General features: G+C 41.8%; 1 protein-coding gene across 2 annotated transcripts; it reads right to left on the bottom strand.

Annotated features, from left to right (window-relative positions):
- Positions 1 to 1,779: 1,779 nt before the first annotated feature.
- Positions 1,780 to 16,943, bottom strand: LOC112223013 (retinoic acid receptor beta-like). 2 transcript variants are annotated; one of them, XM_042304574.1, is made up of 9 exons: positions 16,336 to 16,943; positions 12,298 to 12,446; positions 10,429 to 10,570; positions 8,233 to 8,262; positions 7,959 to 8,125; positions 6,563 to 6,739; positions 3,461 to 3,665; positions 3,058 to 3,216; positions 1,780 to 2,674 (listed from the first exon to the last, which is right to left on the bottom strand). In XM_042304574.1, exons 1-9 carry the CDS (start codon positions 16,484 to 16,486, stop codon positions 2,508 to 2,510), a joined length of 1,347 nt encoding a protein of 448 aa, XP_042160508.1. In that variant the 5' UTR covers positions 16,487 to 16,943; the 3' UTR covers positions 1,780 to 2,507. The 2 variants fall into 2 exon arrangements, with proteins under 2 accessions (XP_042160508.1, XP_042160509.1); XM_042304575.1 differs by lacking the exon at positions 8,233 to 8,262 and having other exon boundaries at positions 16,336 to 16,942.
- Positions 16,944 to 20,689: the final 3,746 nt, after the last annotated feature.

The following is a 20,689-nucleotide window of genomic DNA, read 5'->3' on the forward strand; positions in this document are numbered from 1 at the left end:
TTGATCCTAGATCTTGTGCAGACTCGGGACAACTGAGCTTTGGAGCTCTGAAGTGAAAGCCATCCTCTCTTGGGGAATGATGCTTTTTATTTAGCTTTGCGACAGTATCAAAAATACATTTTGGATTGTTCTTATTTTCCTCAATTAAGTTGGAAAAATAAGATGATCGAGCAGCATGTGAGGGCTATTCAATACTGCATGGTACTGTCTTTCCAAGCTAGTCGGAAGACTTCCAGTTTGGTGTAGCGCCAATTCCGTTCCAATTTTCTGGAAGCTTGCTTCAGAGCTCGGATATTTTCTGTATACCAGGGAGCTAGTTTCTTATGACAAATGTTTTTTGTTTTTAGGGGTGCGACTGCATCTATGGTATTGCTCAAGGTTAAATTGAGTTCCTCAGTTAGGTGATTAACTGGCTTTTGATGATCCTTGGTTGGGGTCTGAGCAGATTATTTGTTGCGATTCCAAACGTAATAAAATGGTGGTCCGATAGTCCACAATTATGAGGAAAAACATCGACAACATTTATTCCACGGGACAAAACTAGGTCCAGAGTATGACTGTGGCAGTGAGTAGGTCCAGAGACATGTTGGACAAAACCCACTGAGTCGATGATGGCTCCAAAAACCTTTTGGAATGGGTATTAAAGTCACCAAAAATGTTAATATTATCTGCCATGACTACAAGGTCCGATAGGAATTCAGGGAACTCAGTGAAGAATGCTGTATATGGCCCCGGAGGCCTGTAAACAGTAGCTATAAAAAGTGATTGAGTAGGCTGCATAGATTTCATGACTAGAAGCTCAAAAGACGAAATCATTGTTTTTTGGTTGTTGTAAATTTAAATTTGCTATCATAAATGTTAGCAACACCTCCGCCTTTGCGGGATGCGCGGGGGATATGGTCACTAGTGTAACCAGGAGGTGAGGCCTCATTTAACACAGTAAATTCATCAGGCTTAAGCTATGTTTCAGTCAGGCCAATAACATCAAGATTGTGATCAGTGATTAGTTCATTGACTATAACTGCCTTGGAAGTGAGGGATCTAACATTAAGTAGCCCTATTTTGAGGTGTGAGGTATCACAATCTTTTTCAATAATGGCAGGAATGGAGGAGGTCTTTATTCCAGTGAGATTGCTAAGGCGAACACCGCCATGTTTAGTTTTGCCCAACCTAGGTCGAGGCACAGACATGGTCTCAATGGGAATAGCTGAGCTGACTACACTGACTGTGCTAGTGGCAGACTCCACTAAGCTGGCAGGCTAGCTAACAGCCTGCTGCCTGGCCTGCACCCTATCCCATTGTGGAGCTAGGGGAGTTAGAGCCCTGTCTATTTTGTAGATAAGATGAGAGCACCCCTCCAGCTAGGATGGAGTCCGTCACTCCTCAACAGGCCAGGCTTGGTCCTGTTTGTGGGTGAGTCCCAGAAAGAGGGCCAATTATCTACAAATGCTATCTTTTGGGAGGGGCAGAAAAGTTTTCAATCAGCAATTGAGTTGTGAGACTCTGCTGTAGAGCTTATCACTCCCCCTAACTGGGAGGGGGCCAGAGACAATTACTCGATGCCGACACATCTTTCTAGCTGATTTACACGCTGAAGCTGTTGCGCCACTCTTGAATCTTTCATATTATTGTGTTTATACAGTAGTTTTTCCACTGAGGCAATGAGTGTAATTCTCAACAAAGACCACAGGGGGGCAGTATCAACCTTTGTATGGAGCACTGGATCGTGTAAATATTTTTTGGTTTTTGTTTAAAAGAGTCAGACACACCCAGGGTATATATAGTTTCAAGACTTTAATAGACCAATAACTATCTGAAATATGATCATAATCAATATCACAAAAAAAGCACCAATGCCGTTCACCATAGAGATAAACATAACCATACAACGGTATGTAGAATACATGTTGACATGGTGAGAGTAATAGCACTTACTTAACAAAGCCAATCATGCAAGACTTGAAATAATGGAAACGTGAAGCCACTTACTTTAGAATAGGAAACCTGTTTTAAAATCTCTCGTACATTTGTGACCCACACACACACACCTAGTAATGACCTCTGAAAAATGCATTGTCATGCCCTTGCCCCTGTGTCGCACCACAATAGAATGTCTAGTCACAATTCACACGAATTCCACTCCAGTCCGTATAGAAAGGCTCTGTGTGAGGTTAATACGTTAAGCTACTCTCTAGTACTGCAATGCACTGTATGTATTCAAACCATCTTCTAAACACCTTATGATACTGACAAACACACAGGCTAGTCTTGTTATATCTCCAGTCACATCCAGTTATGAGTATTCTCTTTTTCTCTCTGTATGTACATCACAACTAAGTACTGCAGCATGATTCTATTTACAATTCCCTTTATATATTCAACTCTGAATACACTGTTTTCACTGGTATTGTTCACGTTTGACCATCCTCATCATTTCCTTTCTGGGACATCTCATTGGAGGTATATATTTTCTTTCTCGTCAGGTTTTCAAGCAAACAGGCCAGTGTCTATGTACTGTGTGGACATGGTGTGTGTGTGGGTGTGATGTTCTTGTCTGCTCTCTGCTCCTCCTCTGACTGCTTCTGCAGGTTCTCCATCTCCTCCAGCATCTCCTGGATAAGAGGAGGCATGGAACCTGGGATCTCCATCTTCAACGTCACCACGCGCTCAGCTCCTGTGTAATTAGAAGGGAAAATGTCAATGAAACTTTATAGTGTTCGAAGTGTCTCTTAACTATATCGCTTAACCATATCACTCCCATCAGAGGCAGATTTCCTTTCTTTTCCCTATTTAACCCACCTCCACCCAGCATGTCTGAAAGGGTTTTTACACTGACTAGACTTGTTGCCCACACTGACCTCCACAGGTCACCCGATTTTCTACTTTTCTCTTTACTCTACATCCTTAAATTAGCCTTGGATGTGGTTGGATGTTCACTGGTGTTGTAAAATCACAGTATTCCATAACACCTGGTTACAACAGTCATGAAGCCAAGCCAAGAGGTTTGTAGTTCAGGCCAAAGTAAGTGTCATGGCCAATAGGGAGTGGACCTCTAACCTTTGGCGCTAATGCTGCGCAGGTCGGTTATCTTCATGAGGACCTTGGGGAACATAAGGGGCATGCTGGGCCGGCGTTTACGGGAGTAGATCTTCAAGGCCTCCAGTAAGGGCTCTTGCAGGACCTCCACCTTAGACGGCTCCTCCAGGTCCTGGCGGTCTGACACAGGAGAAACATTGTCCGTGTGACACCGACACATCATTCATCTGCTAATTCAGCTCATCTATTTTGTTTGTGTGACTCCTCTACGTGGCCTATATGTATCGATACAGAAAAACGACAATGTGGTTCATTTATTGGAGTAAATACTAAAAGTACATTCATTCATAAATCAACAAAAAAGATTGTTTTATATGGAACGTGAACTTTCTGCCTGTACTGAAGCTATGGCTAGTTGCAGTACCTCCAGACACCAGGCAGATGGCGCTGAGTAGGCCACTTTCTGTGTCATCCATCTCCAAGGGCAGCAGCTGGCCGGCGAAGGTGAACACCTGGTCTGTGAGCGGGCCAAAGCCAGCGTTGTGGATCTGTGTACGGGTCAAGGTCAGCCCGTCTGAGAAGGTCATAGTGTCCTGGTCAGGTGTGTACCTCGTACAGATCCGTAGAATCTACAGGAGACAGAGAGGAAATGAGGGGTAGTACAGAAAGTATAGAAAGGGACAGTATACTCAGTATAGAAAAGGGTAATGGTGAGATGCATGTTCAAGAAGAGGGGGATGGAAATTAAAATACTAAAAGACATGAAAGACAGTTCAGGCAAAGAGAAAAAGAGAGTGAAAGAGAGAGAGAGGGAAGTATAGAGGTAAAACACATACCTATATGGAGTCTGCATAAGAAAAAATAGAGAGAGAGATCAGGTTGAGAGAGATAGAGATAGACATACCAGGTAGAGAAAGATAGAGGGATCAGGTCGAGAGAGATTGAGAAAGGGATAGACAGATCAGGTTGAAAGAGATAAAGAGATAGGAAGAGCAGGTCGAAAGAGATAGACAGATCAGATCGAGAGAGATAGAGAAAAATAGACAGATCATGTCGAGAGAGAAATAGAGAAAGAGGGATCCGGTAGAGAGAGAGAGAGAGAGAGAGAGAGAGAGAGAGAAAGAGATAAAGGGATCAGGTCGAGAGAGATAGAGAAAGAGATAGACAGATCAGGTTGAGAGAGAGATAGAGAAAGACAGAGGGATCAGGTAGAGAGAGATAGAGATAGACAGATCATGTCGAGAGAGAGATAAAGAGATAGGGGGATCAGGTCGAGAGAGATAGAGAAAGACAGATCAGGTAGAGAGTGTCATGACGTTGGCCTGGGGGGTAGGTTTATGACAGTCATAAATACCTCTTCCCCCCTTTTTCCTCTCTCTACCCTACTGAGGTTACATTTGCTAAACCCTTGGTTAACATAGAGTTTCTGAGAACGTCAGTATGTGGGGGGAAATGAACTATATTCTGGTAATCTGACCAATGGAACATATGCGGTGGTACTTAATGAATATGATGTCAGTTCGGTTGTCATCTGAGACATTCTCATCAATGATCAGATGACATAAACTCTACAGTGGAAGGTCTACACATCAGAGTTATCGGATTCATATGGAATTGTTGTTTAATTTAAATGTTTGAATATGAAATTATTTGTGATGGGATGAAATGTGATCTTAGCTTCTAAAATGAGAGATTTGGGTTTTCATAAGATAAGGCTGCTCAATCATTGGCCTGCCCCTGTGAAGGGACATGGGCTATAAAACTTTTCAAACACGCTCTCCTCTCCCTTCCTATATAAGCCCTTGACGACAATATAACTTCCTGTTCCGAGGATGTAGGACGACAGTCCTATGTCAGAATGGTTCAGATAATAACTACAGAACGAAGCCAACATCAGCGTGAGCTTTGGTTGCGAATGGTATGAACTTTGAACTCTTATTCACTACCACAGTGATACCTCCTAGCCGTTGAGTTAGCAACAGCAGATGCAACGAGGGTTAGGAAGGAACAGACAGAGTATCCAATCTATCACCCAACAACGTTACTACAATGTATCCAATAGACAACCAGAGACATTCTTCAAAGGACTACCACCAACCTACCGAAGCGCAGCTCAGAGTAAATATTTATTGCATTTTCCTTTTCCAAATGGGCGGTAATTTAGAATGCATAAGACACTGTATTTACGATAGCACAGCTTTTTCCCTTTGTTCCTCAGTCTTCCCGCTCTTTCACTCAAACCCAGCCCCTTTTCTTTTGTGTAACAAGCTGTCATATCTGTTCCGCCCACTAGGGACGTTTTCCTTTATGACGTAATTTGTAATCAAGTTATGATTTAATTATGTGTATGTGTAATTCTGTGTGATTAGTTAGGTATTTAGTAAATAAATAATGAAACCCAATTTTGTATTGCTGATTCAACTTGTGAGCCAGGGTTCGTGCAGATAACCAAGAATTTACAACTTTCAGATGAGACTGAATTAAGGTGAGGATTAATGTTGACTGCTATTGATGTAAAATATTACTAGGTTTTTAAGAGTTTATTCGGAAGATAACACCTCTATAAATATTATTTTGTGGTGCCCAACTCTCTAGTTAATTACATTTACATGATTAGCTCAATCAGGTAATAGTAATTACGGAGAAATTAATTTATAGAATAGCATGTCGTATTACTTAATCCGGCATAGCCAAAGACACGACAAGAGAGATAGAGAAAGAGATAGACAGATCAGGTCGATAGAGATAGAGGGATCAGGTAGAGAGAGAGATAGAGAGGGATCAGGTAGAGAGAGATAGAGGGATCAGGTAGAGAGAGAGATAGAGGGATCAGGTAGAGAGAGATATAGAAAGAGAGACAGATGAGAAAGAGGGATCATGTAGCGAGAGAGATAGAGGGATCAGGTAGAGAGAGATAGAGAGAAAGATCAGGGAGAGAGAGATATAGAAAGAGAGAGGGATCAGGTAGAGTGAGATAGAGAAAGAGATAGACAGATCAGGTTGAGAGAGATACAGATAGAGGGATCAGGTAGAGAAAGAGAGATCAATCTGCACAGTAATTATCCCTGCACGCCTCATTAGAAACCACCTCAGTAATGTAAAATAAACATGATAACGCTACGATATTAAAGAGTTCCCATCGAGAAAATAAAGCCATGAGTGAATCACCATGGTGCAGCTAGTGAGAATCTACCAACCTTTGATGGTGCACAGAGTTGACAATGAAAACCAGAAGATATCGGGAGATGAAAGAGAATAAAACATGCCTTCAGCGGTAACACTCTGTCTGAACCCACCACCACTGTGTCTGTCTTCAGCATAAATGTATGCTGAGACAATGGAACAGCAGATCCATAGTGTCTGCACCAAACAGCACACTGTGGCTGAACCCTTCTAACACCAAACAGCCCAGTTGATGAGGTGCGAGATGTGCTTTGGAGATGTGGACGTACACACACATATATATCCCCTCACGCATACAGTATATACTGTACACACAAACGTACAGTACACACACACCGCTCACCAGAATGTCCAGACAGGCCGCTTTGAGGAGGGTGATCTGGTCAGTTATAGTCAGGCCGGTGAAACCAGGAACCCGTTTGGCAAACTCCACAACCTTGATGATACATTTGGTGGCCAGCTCACTGAACTTATCCCACAGCCCCAGGTCCAACTGGATCCTAGTGTCTGAGCTTGAGTTCTACAGAGAGAGGGAGGAAGGGTAAAGGAGAGATGAGAGATAGAGAATAGGGGGGATAGATAGAGGGAGGGAGAGAGGGGGGGGCAGAGAGAGGAGGGGAAGGGTAAAGGAGAGATGAGAGATAGAGAATAGGGGGGAGAGAGAAGGGGGGGCAGAGAGGAGGGGAAGGGTAAAGGAGAGATGAGAGATAGAGAATAGGGGGATAGATAGAGGGAGGGAGAGAAAGGGGGTGGGCAGAGAGAGAGGGATGGGATGAAGAGAGAAAATCACAAGAAAACAAAAAGAGAATTACTTGACACATTGGAAAGAATTTACAAAAAAAACTGTGCGAACTAGAATGCTATTTGGCCCTAAACAGAGAGTGCACAATGGCAGAATACCTGACCACTGTGACTGACCAAAAATGAAGGCAATCTTTGACTATGTACAAACTCAGTGAGCAAAGCCTTGCTATTGAGAAAGGCTAAGTGCACACTGCACACAAATTGAGGTGGAAACTGAGCTGCACTTCCTGACCTCCTGCCCAATGTATGATCATATTAGAGACATATTTTTACCTCAGACTACACAGACCCACATAGAAATCAAAAACAAATCAAATGTTGATCAACTCCCATATGTGTTGGTTGAAATACCACCGTGTGCCATCACAGCAGCAAGATGTATGACCTGTTGCCACAAGAAAAAGGATAGAACAAACACCATTGTAAATACAACCTATATTTACATTGATTTATTTTCCCTTATGTACATTTAACTGTTTGCATATCATTACAACACTGTATATAGACATATTATGACATTTCAAATGTCTTTATTCTTTTGGAACTTTTGTGAGTGTAATGTTTACTGTTCATTTTTTATTGTTTATTTCACTTTTGTTGATTGTCTATTTCACCTGCTTCGGCAATGTAAACATACGTTTCCCATGCTAATAAATTGAATTGAAAATAAAAATTTAAAAAGTATATATATATATATATATATATAGAGAGAGAGAGAGAGAGAGAGAGAGAGAGAGAGAGAGAGAGAGAGAGAGAGAGCAATTAGTTCCGAGTATTATCTCAACAATACAGCCAGTATGATTAATTTAGATGAATGGTCTTTGTTCCAGGGATAGTGCTTCTGAGCGTCAACAGAGACAGGCTTAAACGGAACACTATCCATGACGCATGTCATTTGTATCTGTGGTGCCAACCCGGCAGTGGCTGTTACTCACTGTAGTGTATTTGCCCAACTGGCAGAGGGAAGGGAATGTCTCTCTATGAGCCCTACAGATATTCTCCACTACACCGCCCAGTTCCGCTGTCAGCTCATATGTCTCGATGATGGTCATCTTGGGAGTCTCCTTCTTCTCCTTCCTCTTGCTCCGGTCATTCCTGACAGCTGGGAAGAGAGGATGAAACATGAACGGAGATAACTCCAGAAGAAAATGAAAATGAATTGGTTGCAATAGCTAAGTTGGTTGGATCGTGGCGCTTGTAACACAATACCTCTGGTGTGATTTCCCTTGTGGGCAACACCTGCAGAATATATAGTAGGTGTTAACAGCAAAGAGTCTGTTAAATGACCATATTTTTCGAAACAAGCCGTGCACATTTACCAATGAGTGTGTAAGTCATGCAAAAAAAGAATCACGTTGCCTTCCAACTGATCTATAAATCACGGCAACGTACTTCGACCATTGGTTTTCAACACAGGCCACTCGTCTTACTGAGCCGGATCTCAGGGAGAGATACATCTTCATGCACCTGGTCTCCTCAAACAGACGCACGCCACGGACGGATCTGTGCAGTCAATGGATAATCTACTCTAGTCTGCCCTACTTCCTGCAATCACTGTGTAAACCCTTCACTCTGGGCTGCATTTACACACCAATCAGTGACAGCGGCAGACGATGGAGCAGCAGCAGTAGTAGTAGTAGCCGTTACATACTAGCCACATGGCCACAAGGCTGATACATGTGCTGATGGATTTATGTAATGCTGACATGCTGGGTAGAAGGGATGAATGACATTCAGAATAGCAGGCATCCATCACCATGACACCATCCCCCTACCCACAACAGAGATTGTATCTGGGTCAGTGCTCCTTCTGGGAAATGGTGTTTGAAGTGCTGTCATGTGTTTGGACAGCGGAGGTGGAATTCATTTTCTTGGAAATGTTCGGACAGCAGAAGCATTGACATGATTAGACAGGTTTTTAGGTACGGTGCCTTCCGAAACTTTTCACACCCTTTGACATTTTCCACATTTTGTTGAGTTAAAATTAACTCTGTGTGCAATAATGGTGTTTAACATGATTTTTTTAATGACTACCCCATCTCTTTACCCAACACATTACAATTATCTGTAAGGTCCCTTAGTCGAGCACTGAATTTCAAGCACAGATTCAACCACAAAGACCAGGGAGGTTTTTCCAATGCCTTGCAAAGGGCACCTATTGGTAGATGGGTAAAAAAAAAGAAGCAGACATTGAATATCCCTTTGATCATGGTGAAGTTATTCATTACACTTTGGATGAATCAATACACCCAGTCACTGCAAAGATACAGGCGTCCTTGACGGAGTTGACGGAGAGGAAGGAAAGAGCTCAGGGATTTCACCGTGAGGCTTATGGCGATTTTAAACCAGGTACAGAGTTAAATGGCGCTGCTTGGAGGATGGATCAACAACATTGTAGTTACTCCAAAATACTAACCTAAATGACGGAGTGAAAAGAAGGAAGCCTGTACAGAATACAAATATTACAAAACAGTCTCTAAGAGCTTTGCAAACCTGGACTGTACAATATTTTCACATTCTTTTTTTAATTCTTCAAGCTCTGTCAAGTTGGATGTTGATCATTGTCAGACAGACATTTTCAAGTCTTGCCATAGATCTTCGAGCCAATTTAAGTCAAATTACTCAGAAAGACTCTGTAATCGCTGCCAAAGGTGATTCTAACATGTATTGACACTGGGGGTTGAATACTTATCTAATCAAAATATATGAGCGTTTTATTTTCCATTAAGTTAAAAAATATATCTATAATTTTTCTTCCACTTCAATATTTCACTGTATTTTGTGTAGATCGTTGACAAAAAGTGACATTTAAAGATGCACTATGCAGAAATCGATACTCCATTTCCTGGTTGCTAGAACTCTAATTGTTTGCTTAATTTCAGTTTATGTGACAAAATAAGATAGTATAGCATAGAGAATCATTGAACCATCTAAACCGCTGTCAAATATATTTTCCATAACCAAAAATATTTTTTGTTCAGCTGTCTGACGCTGGTGTACAAAACGAAAGTAAAAGACAAACAAACAAAACTTAAGAACGGGACGCATAGAAATAGCACACCTAGAACAGATCTACCACTTCTTAGAATTGCTTTCAAGTGGAATGATAGATCTAGAACCCATATTTCTAAGTGAATTTGGTCGATTCGCCCCAAAAGTTACATATTGTCACAATCAATTTTAATCCCAATTTGTAACACACCAAAACGTGGAAAAAGTGAAGGGGTGTGAACACTTTCTGAAGGCACTGAGTACGTTGGGTAAGAGTTTTATGAAAACGTTTGGGAATGTTGCATAGCAGTGTTTTGCAGTTTTGGCGTATATCACAGAGGAGTTGGACGTTGTTTAGAAATGTTGCTCTTCAGTGGTTGAATGGAGACACTCTGAAATATTATTGACACTTACACTCCTTGGACATGCCAGCGGCGAAGCATCTCTGTAGCCGGCAGTACTGACAGCGGTTCCTGGTGATCTTATTGATGATGCAGTTACTGTCCCGGTGGCACGTGTAAACCATGTTCTTCTGGACACTTCTACGGAAGAAACCCTGGCAGGCACCAACAGAAAGGATAATAATATGAGAATAGAGAAGACATCTCCCTTGTACCTTCAGCTACCAGCAGTTAACATTCTATAGACGTCTGAAAGGAGCTCGAATGACTTTGGCGGTGGTATTGTTATTACATCACCATCCAAATACATCCTTCTAAAATGAGGACGTTAAACGGACACTTCAGGAATTTTGGTATCCACCATTTCATCTGACTCTGGGGATGTAGTAGATAAAGGGCCTCATTGCCAAAATCCCCAAGTATCCCTTTAACATCAACATGTGTTTTCCATATGCAAAGAAGAAAACAAACGACTTGTAAATACCTCATACCTAATGAATGACTGTTATCACACAATCACCATGACATTAGAGGAAGAAAGAAACCACAGGCCAAATGGAACCGGAATCATGTTGTGAAACACATCAATAGTGTAGGGTGTAGCAGGGTAACACCGCACGTGTTGTGTCTGGCGCCTGTCCATAGTCAGTCGATAGTATTGACTGGTGCTGTGTGATCCCGACACATGAGCTGTTTTATCAGGGCCAAGATTCAGGCCCTTTAGTGATACTCGTGTTTGCTCTGGGTAAACACGGCAGTCAAACAGTCCCTAGTGGTCTTGAGTCTACTCTTTAGGGTTAAATACAGTAGGTTGAGTAACGTTACATAGTTATATTGTAATTTGGGTTACTTCTGGGTAATCCCAGGCCCCCGTCCCCGCAGGAGGCCTTTTGCCTTTTGGTAGGCTGTCATTGTAAATAAGAATTTGTTCTTAGCTGACTTGCCTAGTTAAATAAAGGTTAAATAAAAATGTAAATACATCTATACGCTTTATTTCTTTTAGAGTTAAAAAAATATATATATTTTTAATTTGAACATCTAAATAGATATGCCAGGTCAGATCGTCTATCAACAGACACCAACTGATATTTCTAAAGTGTGCCATTTCCACTTTCGACCTGCTACGGTTGAGAAGACGAACAATCGACAAATCTCTTTCATGCTGCTCCAGGGGCAGGCTCGTGAAGGTGATGAGAGAGATGAGCTCCATGCTCACTTTCTGCACTAAACAGTCAGCGAGACGACTCTGTAACTAACGCCACTTCTCATCTCTAACACAGATGTGATCTCACACTTAATCTATAATTAGGACCATTGCCTTTCATCTTGCTCTGAAAGACGCTGAGGAGAGAATGTCATCTGTAGTCATGGTCTCCTCCACGCTCTTGGTCTTGTTCCCTGTGCTGCCCATCAATTATTTACCTTCTCTTTGTGGAGTCTTCTGTTGCCCGAGCGTTCAGCGAAAGCGGAGGGCCAATCGGCCTAACTTTCATGAACAATTGTGTTACACCTGCTCACTATAACTCACTGCCAAGGACCATCAAAGAGTGGTAGAGGGGGGGGACATTTAAGAACCCCAGAGAATAGTGGGAATTGTGTGTGTGTGTGTGTGTGTGTGTGTGTGTGTGTGTGTGTGTGTGTGTGTGTGTGTGTGTGTGTGTGTGTGTGTGTGTGTGTGTGTGTGTGGTGCTTGTTGCAGTTCCTTCCTTTACATATCCATTATCCATATCACAGGTAAATTAGATCTGGGATTGAACTCCAAAGTAGAAATGAACATGGTGAACATGTTGAAACCGCTGATGAAAAAAAGGTGGAATTATGCCTCATTTGAGCAGTCAGATGTGTTTCTTGGGATATGTACATGATCAGTCTGGCCCCTTACCTTACAGCCCTCACAAGCACTGACGCCATAGTGGTAGCCTGAAGACTTGTCTTGGCACACGAAGCAGGGTTTGTAGGTGCGAGGAGGGGGCGGAGGTGAGAGAGGACTGGCGAACAGGTCCTCTGAGCTGGAGCTCTGGGTTTCCACAGCTGCTGACACACAGGAGGGATAAAGGGAGAGAGGGAGAGAGGGAGGGAGGAAGGAAGAGAGGGAGAGAGGGATGATGAGGCGCTGGGAAGAAAGACAGGCACCGAGTGTTGGGAGTGAGATGAGGGCTGCCACTGTATAAACTTTGAAATGGCCTCCTTTCCTTATCGTCTTTCTATCATAAGCTGTGCCTGAGTTTTCATCATTTTTCTGTCACTCTAATTTGCAAAATTCTCTAACGTGAAGACAAGGAGGAGAGAAAAGTAAAATTCGGACAAAGCTGGGAGAAGGAGAAAATTCCAATGCAGCTGCTGAAAATGCAGTCATACAACAAATTTATGTAGCTTCATGTTCTTCAAACAGTGATGTGTTGAAGTAAAACAGTATTAAATCCCTAAAAACTATTGAAATGTCCAACATATTGGATTATGTCTTTGGGCCTCCTCTTTTATTCGAGGACCAATAGTTATTTCTATGGTCAGTAAACATTCTGCAAAGCGACTACGCAACATACCGTTCAATCTTTCTTTTTTTTTTTTACCAAACAGAAAAGTGCTTGGGCATCTTTCATCGGAGAACAAGTACTAATTTTCTATGGCCAGTAAACATTGTACTGAGTGACTCAGCAGTAGAACTATCTCTATGGAAATTGATTCCAGAATTGAATGTAGATGAGTTGAAAACATATGTAATGTCAGCCCACGGTTCCAAGTCCACTTGTGTTCCCAAGGACATGTTGAGGCCTTGTGTTGATCGGCGTATCTGACTGAGATAATGTTCCGCTATTCTTTTAAGATTGCTGTGTCGTCCTTTTCACAGAGAGTGCAAGGGTGAAGAAGAGGCCAGATACAGTCATACTATTTCAATGCCATACTTTGTGGGAAAATGACGACAGCAGACACTCTTAAGACATCTCTTCAGTTTCATAGAGAGCCTCCACTGCCACAGGGCAAGCATCCCCGCTGGCTTCTTATCGCCTCCACTGCCACAGGGCAAGCATCCCCGCTGGCTTCTTATCGTCTCCACTGGCTTCTTATCGTCTCCACTGCCACAGGGCAAGCATCCCATGCTGGCTTCTTATCTTCCACTGCCACAGGGCAAGCATCCCCGCTGGCTTCTTATCGTCTCCACTGCCACAGGGCATCCCCGCTTTCGGGTTTATCGTCTCCACGCCACAGGGCAAGCATCCCCGCTGGCTTCTTATTCTCCACTGCCACAGGGCAAGCATCCCCGCTGGCTTCTTATCGCCTCCACTGCCACAGGGCAAGCATCCCCGCTGGCTTCTTATCGCCTCCACCGTTAAAGCACACAGGGCCAGTGACAGATAACTTAGAAAGCCAAATTGAGGGGACACAAATAGAAAAAGTGCTTATCCCCTTGAACCCATGACCTCCAGTTGAACCTACCCTTGCCGGGTCAAACAAGAGAACACACCCATTAGCAAGTATTCTCTCCACTGCAAAACAATGGCGGAGGATGCCACAAGATCAACTGACTGAAGCAGTGGAATATTAAGCTAGACTCAGTGGTTTGGAATGGGGAGGGAGGCGCTCACCAACATTTAAGAGAGAAACTGGTAAAGAGTAAGGTTTTAAGATGTGTGCCACGATCTGCTTCCACTATGTCAAAGAAAAGTCACTTTCTCTGCATGTTATCACAATACTATCACAATACTATCACAATACTGTCACAATACTATCACAATGCTATCACAATACTATCACAATGCTATCACAATACTATCACAGTGCTATCACAATACTATCACAATGCTATCACAATACTATCACAATGCTATCACAATGCTGTCATACTCTCAACTGAGGTCTTTTGGGGGACTTTTGGGGCTAGATGCTGAAAGTAAAGGCAATATGTGGTGAGGAAATGTCTGTGATTCTGAGTAGGCTACTCAACATGTAAACAGGAACAATAATTATAGTTATTAGGATATCATCACTGGCTCATACAACATTAATGTGCTTATAGAATAGCCTAAGTGATGAACAAGGTAAATATATTATTAGGCTTTGCTTGCAGAGTTTCCCAACAACTACTATGCTGTGAGGGAGACAAGCCAAGCAGTCTGGGTCTCGTCTGACCTCCTGTTGGTGACCGTCCAACGAACCCTCGGTGACCCCCAGTGACCGTCCTGACCACTGACCACATTGGCTGGGTTTCGGTCGACATGCTCCTCCATCTCAAAACACTGAGCGCTGCCAGAGAAGGTCTAATGTTGTAACAGGCTTTGGTGCTGCCTTCGATACGCCTTTGATATCGCATATAATTTACAAGGAACATAATGTCCTGTGAAGCCCTTGAGACTGACTGTCAGAAGCACACTGGTGTTAGGCTAAATGAAAACCTCAGAAGAGACAACTAGATCAACCATCAGATAGAGGAAACCAAAGGTATCTGAATGGAATTTGACTTCCTAATCTGATCTGCAAATATCAACAACAAGTTGAGGAAATGGGCTCCCGAGTGGCGCAGGGGTCTAAGGCACTGCTTCTCAGTGCTAGAGGCGTCACTACAGACCCTGGTTTGACTCCAGGCTGTATCACAACTGGCCGTGATTAGTAGTCCCATAGGGTGTGGCAGAATTGGCCCAGCGTTGTACTGGTTTGGCTGGGGTAGGCCGTCATTGTAAATAAGAATTTGTTCTTGACTGACACGCCTAGTTAAACAAAGAATAGAATCAAGAGGAACAGTGAGTGTAGTAGGTGACAACAGAGGTGTGTAGAGTCAAATAAGAGTGCAGATTTTATGGCCAATTCATTATCAATGGGTTCACAGTAATAATCCATGTATTATTGATTTAGGATAACAAGTAAGTATACTGATTGATTGCACAACGGTGAATTCATTCCATAAACTAGGAGGTAGGCTTACGAATACTAAATAAATGCAATCATCAGTTGCAACAAAGCAAACAATGTGCACATGTAAAATAACAACAATGTTGACCCTATTCCAAAGCTTTAAAGACACAATCTGTCATTGCCTTTTCAGCCAAATGGCAGCCCTGTCACTTGGTTTGCTATAAAGCTGAGTGATCGGGCTGGAGAAAAGTAACCACAGTCCAATTATCAATGAAGCTATGGATGCAAGGACTAACAGTTATATCAACATTATAGTTTGAAACATATTTTGAAGCTATATATCGTTTACAAAGGCATTATTTACAAACGTAAAAGTAAAAGAAAGAAACCTTATATTTTGGGTTATAGTGGTGTAATACACTTGTACTAAATGCATTAGGCATTAGTTATTCTTCAAGATTCAATGGGTATCATTAACTGAAATTACCATAAAAAACAGTAATATTGAAGATTGCGCCTTTAACATAAACTTTCATGTGTAGGCCTACATAAATGCTGTTGTGTGTTATTTTTTAGTTTAAGCTTGATTTTACTGTGCGGGCTTATATATTGAATTTGATGTAAGCCCTATATCTGAAATCACATTATAATTTTAGTTCATTTGAACAAGATATATGACATCAATTACATATTCAGAAAGATATATGAAGAAATGCCTTCGAACTACAGCCTCTGAAAAAAAGATGGTAGCCTGCATTCAACATGACCTAAATAAATATGTTTACATTGTCTTTGGATTAAATATGCAATGACACAGGACTGCACAGGGAACAGTTCAGGCTACAATGTACGAACAATTGACGCAAGGAATAGGCTATATTATAAACAGTGCATCAAAGGTGTGAGAAGAAGATACAACTGGATGTATCATGTCAAGTCCCACGTTCAGTATTTCCTGGTGTAACATGATCACAACACATATTTCGATTTAGTGTAGAGTAAACCAGTTGGCAAGTGAGGGATAATTACTTCAATCCTCAAATAGACCAAATAAAAATAAAGCTTCACCTACATTGCGCGATCCGATGAATTTGCCAATCCGTTTCTGTTAGTCCAGTGAAGCATGCGGTTACAGATGGTTCCTGGAGCATACAAGGACTTGCAGTATAGAAGTCCAGCGTTTCTCCTGGACCAACTGCGAGAAAATCCATATAGTCAAACATGTTTTTTTAATAACATAGGCGTAAGGCCGAGTCCTTATCAAGATGCGTCAGGATCTAATAGCATGTAAAAATGGAACCAATGGAATGCAACTGTCCTTAATTCGCACACCCGAGTAGGATTCTGTTTTCCCTCTCAGTCAAGCGTATGATGGACATTTTTGTTAAAAGTTTGGAAATTGACCAAAATTATAGTTTATTAATTTGAGTCGATGCAAAAAAAATATCTACAGCTGTATGCGCGAGAAGATTTCCATCGACGCATTTATCAAAAAATATTTGCGTCCATCTCGCGCAGGGAGCACAGTAAAATAGCCCGTCCTTGTGAAAACCCGATAAAACAGAATAGTAGGCTATTTTACATAACAACGTTTGTTTTGGAGTTCTTAGCTCCCATTTATTGACGAATGGGTTACGCTTTCTCTACACAACCACTTCATACTAGTTATGTCACAGGGACCGATTGAATTACCTAATATATGCTGGTGAACTTTCCATGAACCTTTTTGGCGGCCGCTAACCTTCAAATGACCCAAACACTGTCTGACATCACCAAGTACAAGGATTCCCTCACCAGACGTGATGGACGTCAATATTTTGTGCGCGCTTGGGTAGAATGTTGGGTAGAATGTTAGGTCAGATGGTGGTAGAAATACAGTGTGCGAGCAAGTTGTAGGATTCTGACTTTCTTCATTAATTTCACGCTTTTTACTGGCAATATAAATGACATGTATATTTTATAAGTCTGATACGATAGAACACAATGAAATAGAACAGAAACGAATCAAATAAAATAGATACTTGGAAAAACATACTTTTCAAAATGTAAGCTATCTAGCAACCATCTGCAATCATCTACATCTCAGCCTGTGAATAAGTGGAAGTTAGGCTGTCTTTCATATCTGGAAAGTAGGCCTAATATTAATGACCTGGGCCCTACTCTTTTTTTCCACAGTAAAGCCAATTGTGTCATCTACACCTAAAAATGGAACTACAATGTAAATCTTGGGTGGGTGAGATAGATAAGCAGTTCAAATATTGAACAGTGTTATAACAAAGACGTCAAAGGCCATTCTCTAAGCTCTCACATCAGCAGAAAATATATGATAAGAAAATGATAGAGCTTTGAGCTAAAGATAGTGATGGAATGAAATAGAAAGGAAAGGTCTGTATAGATATGTTGATTCTAATTTGAAACATGTAGAATTCCTCTGCTTTAAGTAAAACCTAAAATAACAAGGCATTCTCGGATAAGGAACCTTAAAGCCCCAGTCTGTAAGATTTCCATGAACTTAAACTGAAGAATTATACCCCTTGATTTCAAAGGACAGATATGGCATGTTAAACAGTTCAATGAGAGTAGCATAACTGCCTTTCCTAACCAAAAAGACTGCACACCTTTGGCAAAACCTTAACATTATTATGCATCTCACAGTGTGTGACTTTAAAGCTGATTTGCGTAGTTGTTTTTAACGTTTTAAATATATTTTCCCTGACAATGTGTGTTTTTTTTAATGCAAAAAGGTGGTTAAAGCAAATTTAGAACCTGTAACTGTCAGAAAAGGCCACTTCAACTGTCGCTTTTAAAGGGACGCTCGGAATTCAATAAAATGACAGGAGTCTAAAATTAAACTAATAAGGAGGATGTCACAGTATTAGCATTTTGTTATCTAAACTACCATGTCTCTGGAAAATCGATACTCTTTAGCTTCCGTTTTTCTTAATCCATGTCTTCTTCCATTTCTCATTCCTGACATAAGGAAGACAAAATCACTGAGAGAGAGCACCATAATTAAATTTAGTGCAGGAGAGATAAAGTAGGCCATCAAGATGGGGGGGTCTGCTAAATTTCAACATAACAGCACCAAAGAAAATAGGAGGAGTGGGGGATTAACTCAGAAATATCAACTGGGAATATATATAAACCTAATGGGGGGGTTGACTGAGAGAATAAATATTAAAATATTAGAATGAGTTTTTTTACACGGTAAATACACTTAATAGTTTCCCTCAATGCCACTGCTAACCCCATTCACGGGACTATAGCTCCAGTGTTAAAGGAAGCTAATTACCCAGTATCTCCCACACTCCAGGGAGGAGGGGTCATTCAGAGGACAGGCATGCAGAGCATTCCTGCAGCCTGCTGGCCCCCATCACCCAGCCCAGGCAGCCTCACTCCCTCTCCCTTTACAGTATCTCTCTTTCTCTCTCGAAGTTTCAAGTTTCCCTTTATTTTACCAGGTAAATTGACTGAGAACATATCTTTTACAGCAACAACTGGGCTCCCGAGTGTCGCAGTGGTCTAAGGCATTGCATCTCAGTGCAAAAGGCGTCACTACAGTCCCTGGTTTGAATCCAGGCTGTATCACATCCGGCCGTGATTGGGAGTCTCATAGGGCGGCACACAATTGGCCCAGCGTCGTCCAGGTTTGGCCGGGGTAGGCCATCATTGTAAATAAGAATTTGTTCTTAACTGACTTGCCTAGTTAAATAAAATATAATTTAAAAAAATAATAAAATAACCTGGGGAAGAGTTACAGTGGGAGGAGAGGGGATGGAGCCAATTGGAAGCTGGGGATGGTTAGGTGGCAATGTTGGTATGAGGACCAGATTGGGAATTTAGCCAGGACACCAGTGTTAACACCCCTACTCTTACAGTAAGTGCCATGGGATCTTTATTGACAACAGATTCAGGACACCCGTTTTAACGTCCCATCCGAAAGACGGCACCTGCCCTATGGCATTGTATGTGACAATAAAACATCCATTATTTGTATTATTAACTTAGACCTGAAGAAAGAGTGCCCCCTACTGGACCTCCAAAACCACTTCCAGCAGCATCTGGTCTCCCATCCAGGGAAAGTCTCAGGACCGACCCTGCTTAGCTTCAGAGACCAACAGTGGAACAGGGTGGTATGCTGCTGGTATGTACTCCCTCGCTTTCAATCTGTTCATTTCCATCATACATCCCCGTTCACTCTCTTTCTCTGTAAATATGTTTCAGCGCCACCGAACCACGGACATGGTACAGGACCTGAGCTCTGTCTCTCTGTTGGTCATTCAGTCTACCCGTCGGTCTGCCTGTCTGTTCATCTATTCTTCACTTATATATTAAAATGCCATATGTTTCTGTGGCATGTTATCTACCAATGGATGAGCGTAAAAAAACAAATGTAATTTATTTCTACCAAGATAAGCACTGTCTTCCCACGCATGTGAAATAGCTGTGAAATTTCATCTCAAAGGAGTGCAGTAGTGCAGATTACTAGCAAATCCGCACTGATTAGATAAGGATGCCCTAATATGGGAAGCAGCTTTCCATACCTTAACACCATAGTTCGATTGTCACAATGCACCCTCCCCCAGTGCTACTCAGATCCCAGTGAAACATTGATACCACAGTACATTTATTTGTGATGAATCAGTTATTATTGTTGTATAACTATGGTCTTGTATATGGCACTGTGACTGTCCTCTTTCTCTTCCCACATTATCCAATATATCTGTTCCAATTACACAAACTCATTACCCACATAAACTACATCATCAATGAACTAGTATAATTGACTAAATATTGGCATGTTATTGCTGTTCAAGATCAGACTACATTACACCCATCCAGTGGCGATTTTAGCATGTAAATCTTGGTGGGGCAAACTCAAAAGCCACTACACAACACGACACTAAACAATACATTAATTGCACTATAACGGCGACAAGCGGTGCCCACAAACTGTTAGGGCCTACATAAAGCTGTCCCAACAGCAGAGCTTTCTCTCCAGCACAATGGAGTGAATCCTTACCACTGCTACACCTGGCTATCAGCGGAGCCTTGTCTGGCAGCGGAACAATTCATTCAGCCTCGTTTACTGCCTTTTTCAAAAACATAGCTGATATGGCTGACTTAAACAAATGTGGTTTCTACTGACAATCGAGATGTACAACCTATGGCATGAGGGAACGATAATGGGATAAGAGGCATTCCGTAATTCTGATTAAGACATTAATGAGCGAGCTAAGACTATAACTGTGTTCAGCACTTTTGAAATGTACAGCGACAGAGTGCAGAACATGGGCTGCTCTTAAAGTATTTTCCCTGTACACCAAGTCAGAACCGTATGATAAATAAAGGGGGCATATAAGCAGACAATGAAAACTCTTACAATGTTAGATGATGACATTTCTCAAAAACAGGTTATAGGCTAC

Source organism: Oncorhynchus tshawytscha, linkage group LG23 (genome assembly GCF_018296145.1).
Source record: "Oncorhynchus tshawytscha isolate Ot180627B linkage group LG23, Otsh_v2.0, whole genome shotgun sequence".
Taxonomy (NCBI): domain Eukaryota; kingdom Metazoa; phylum Chordata; class Actinopteri; order Salmoniformes; family Salmonidae; genus Oncorhynchus; species Oncorhynchus tshawytscha.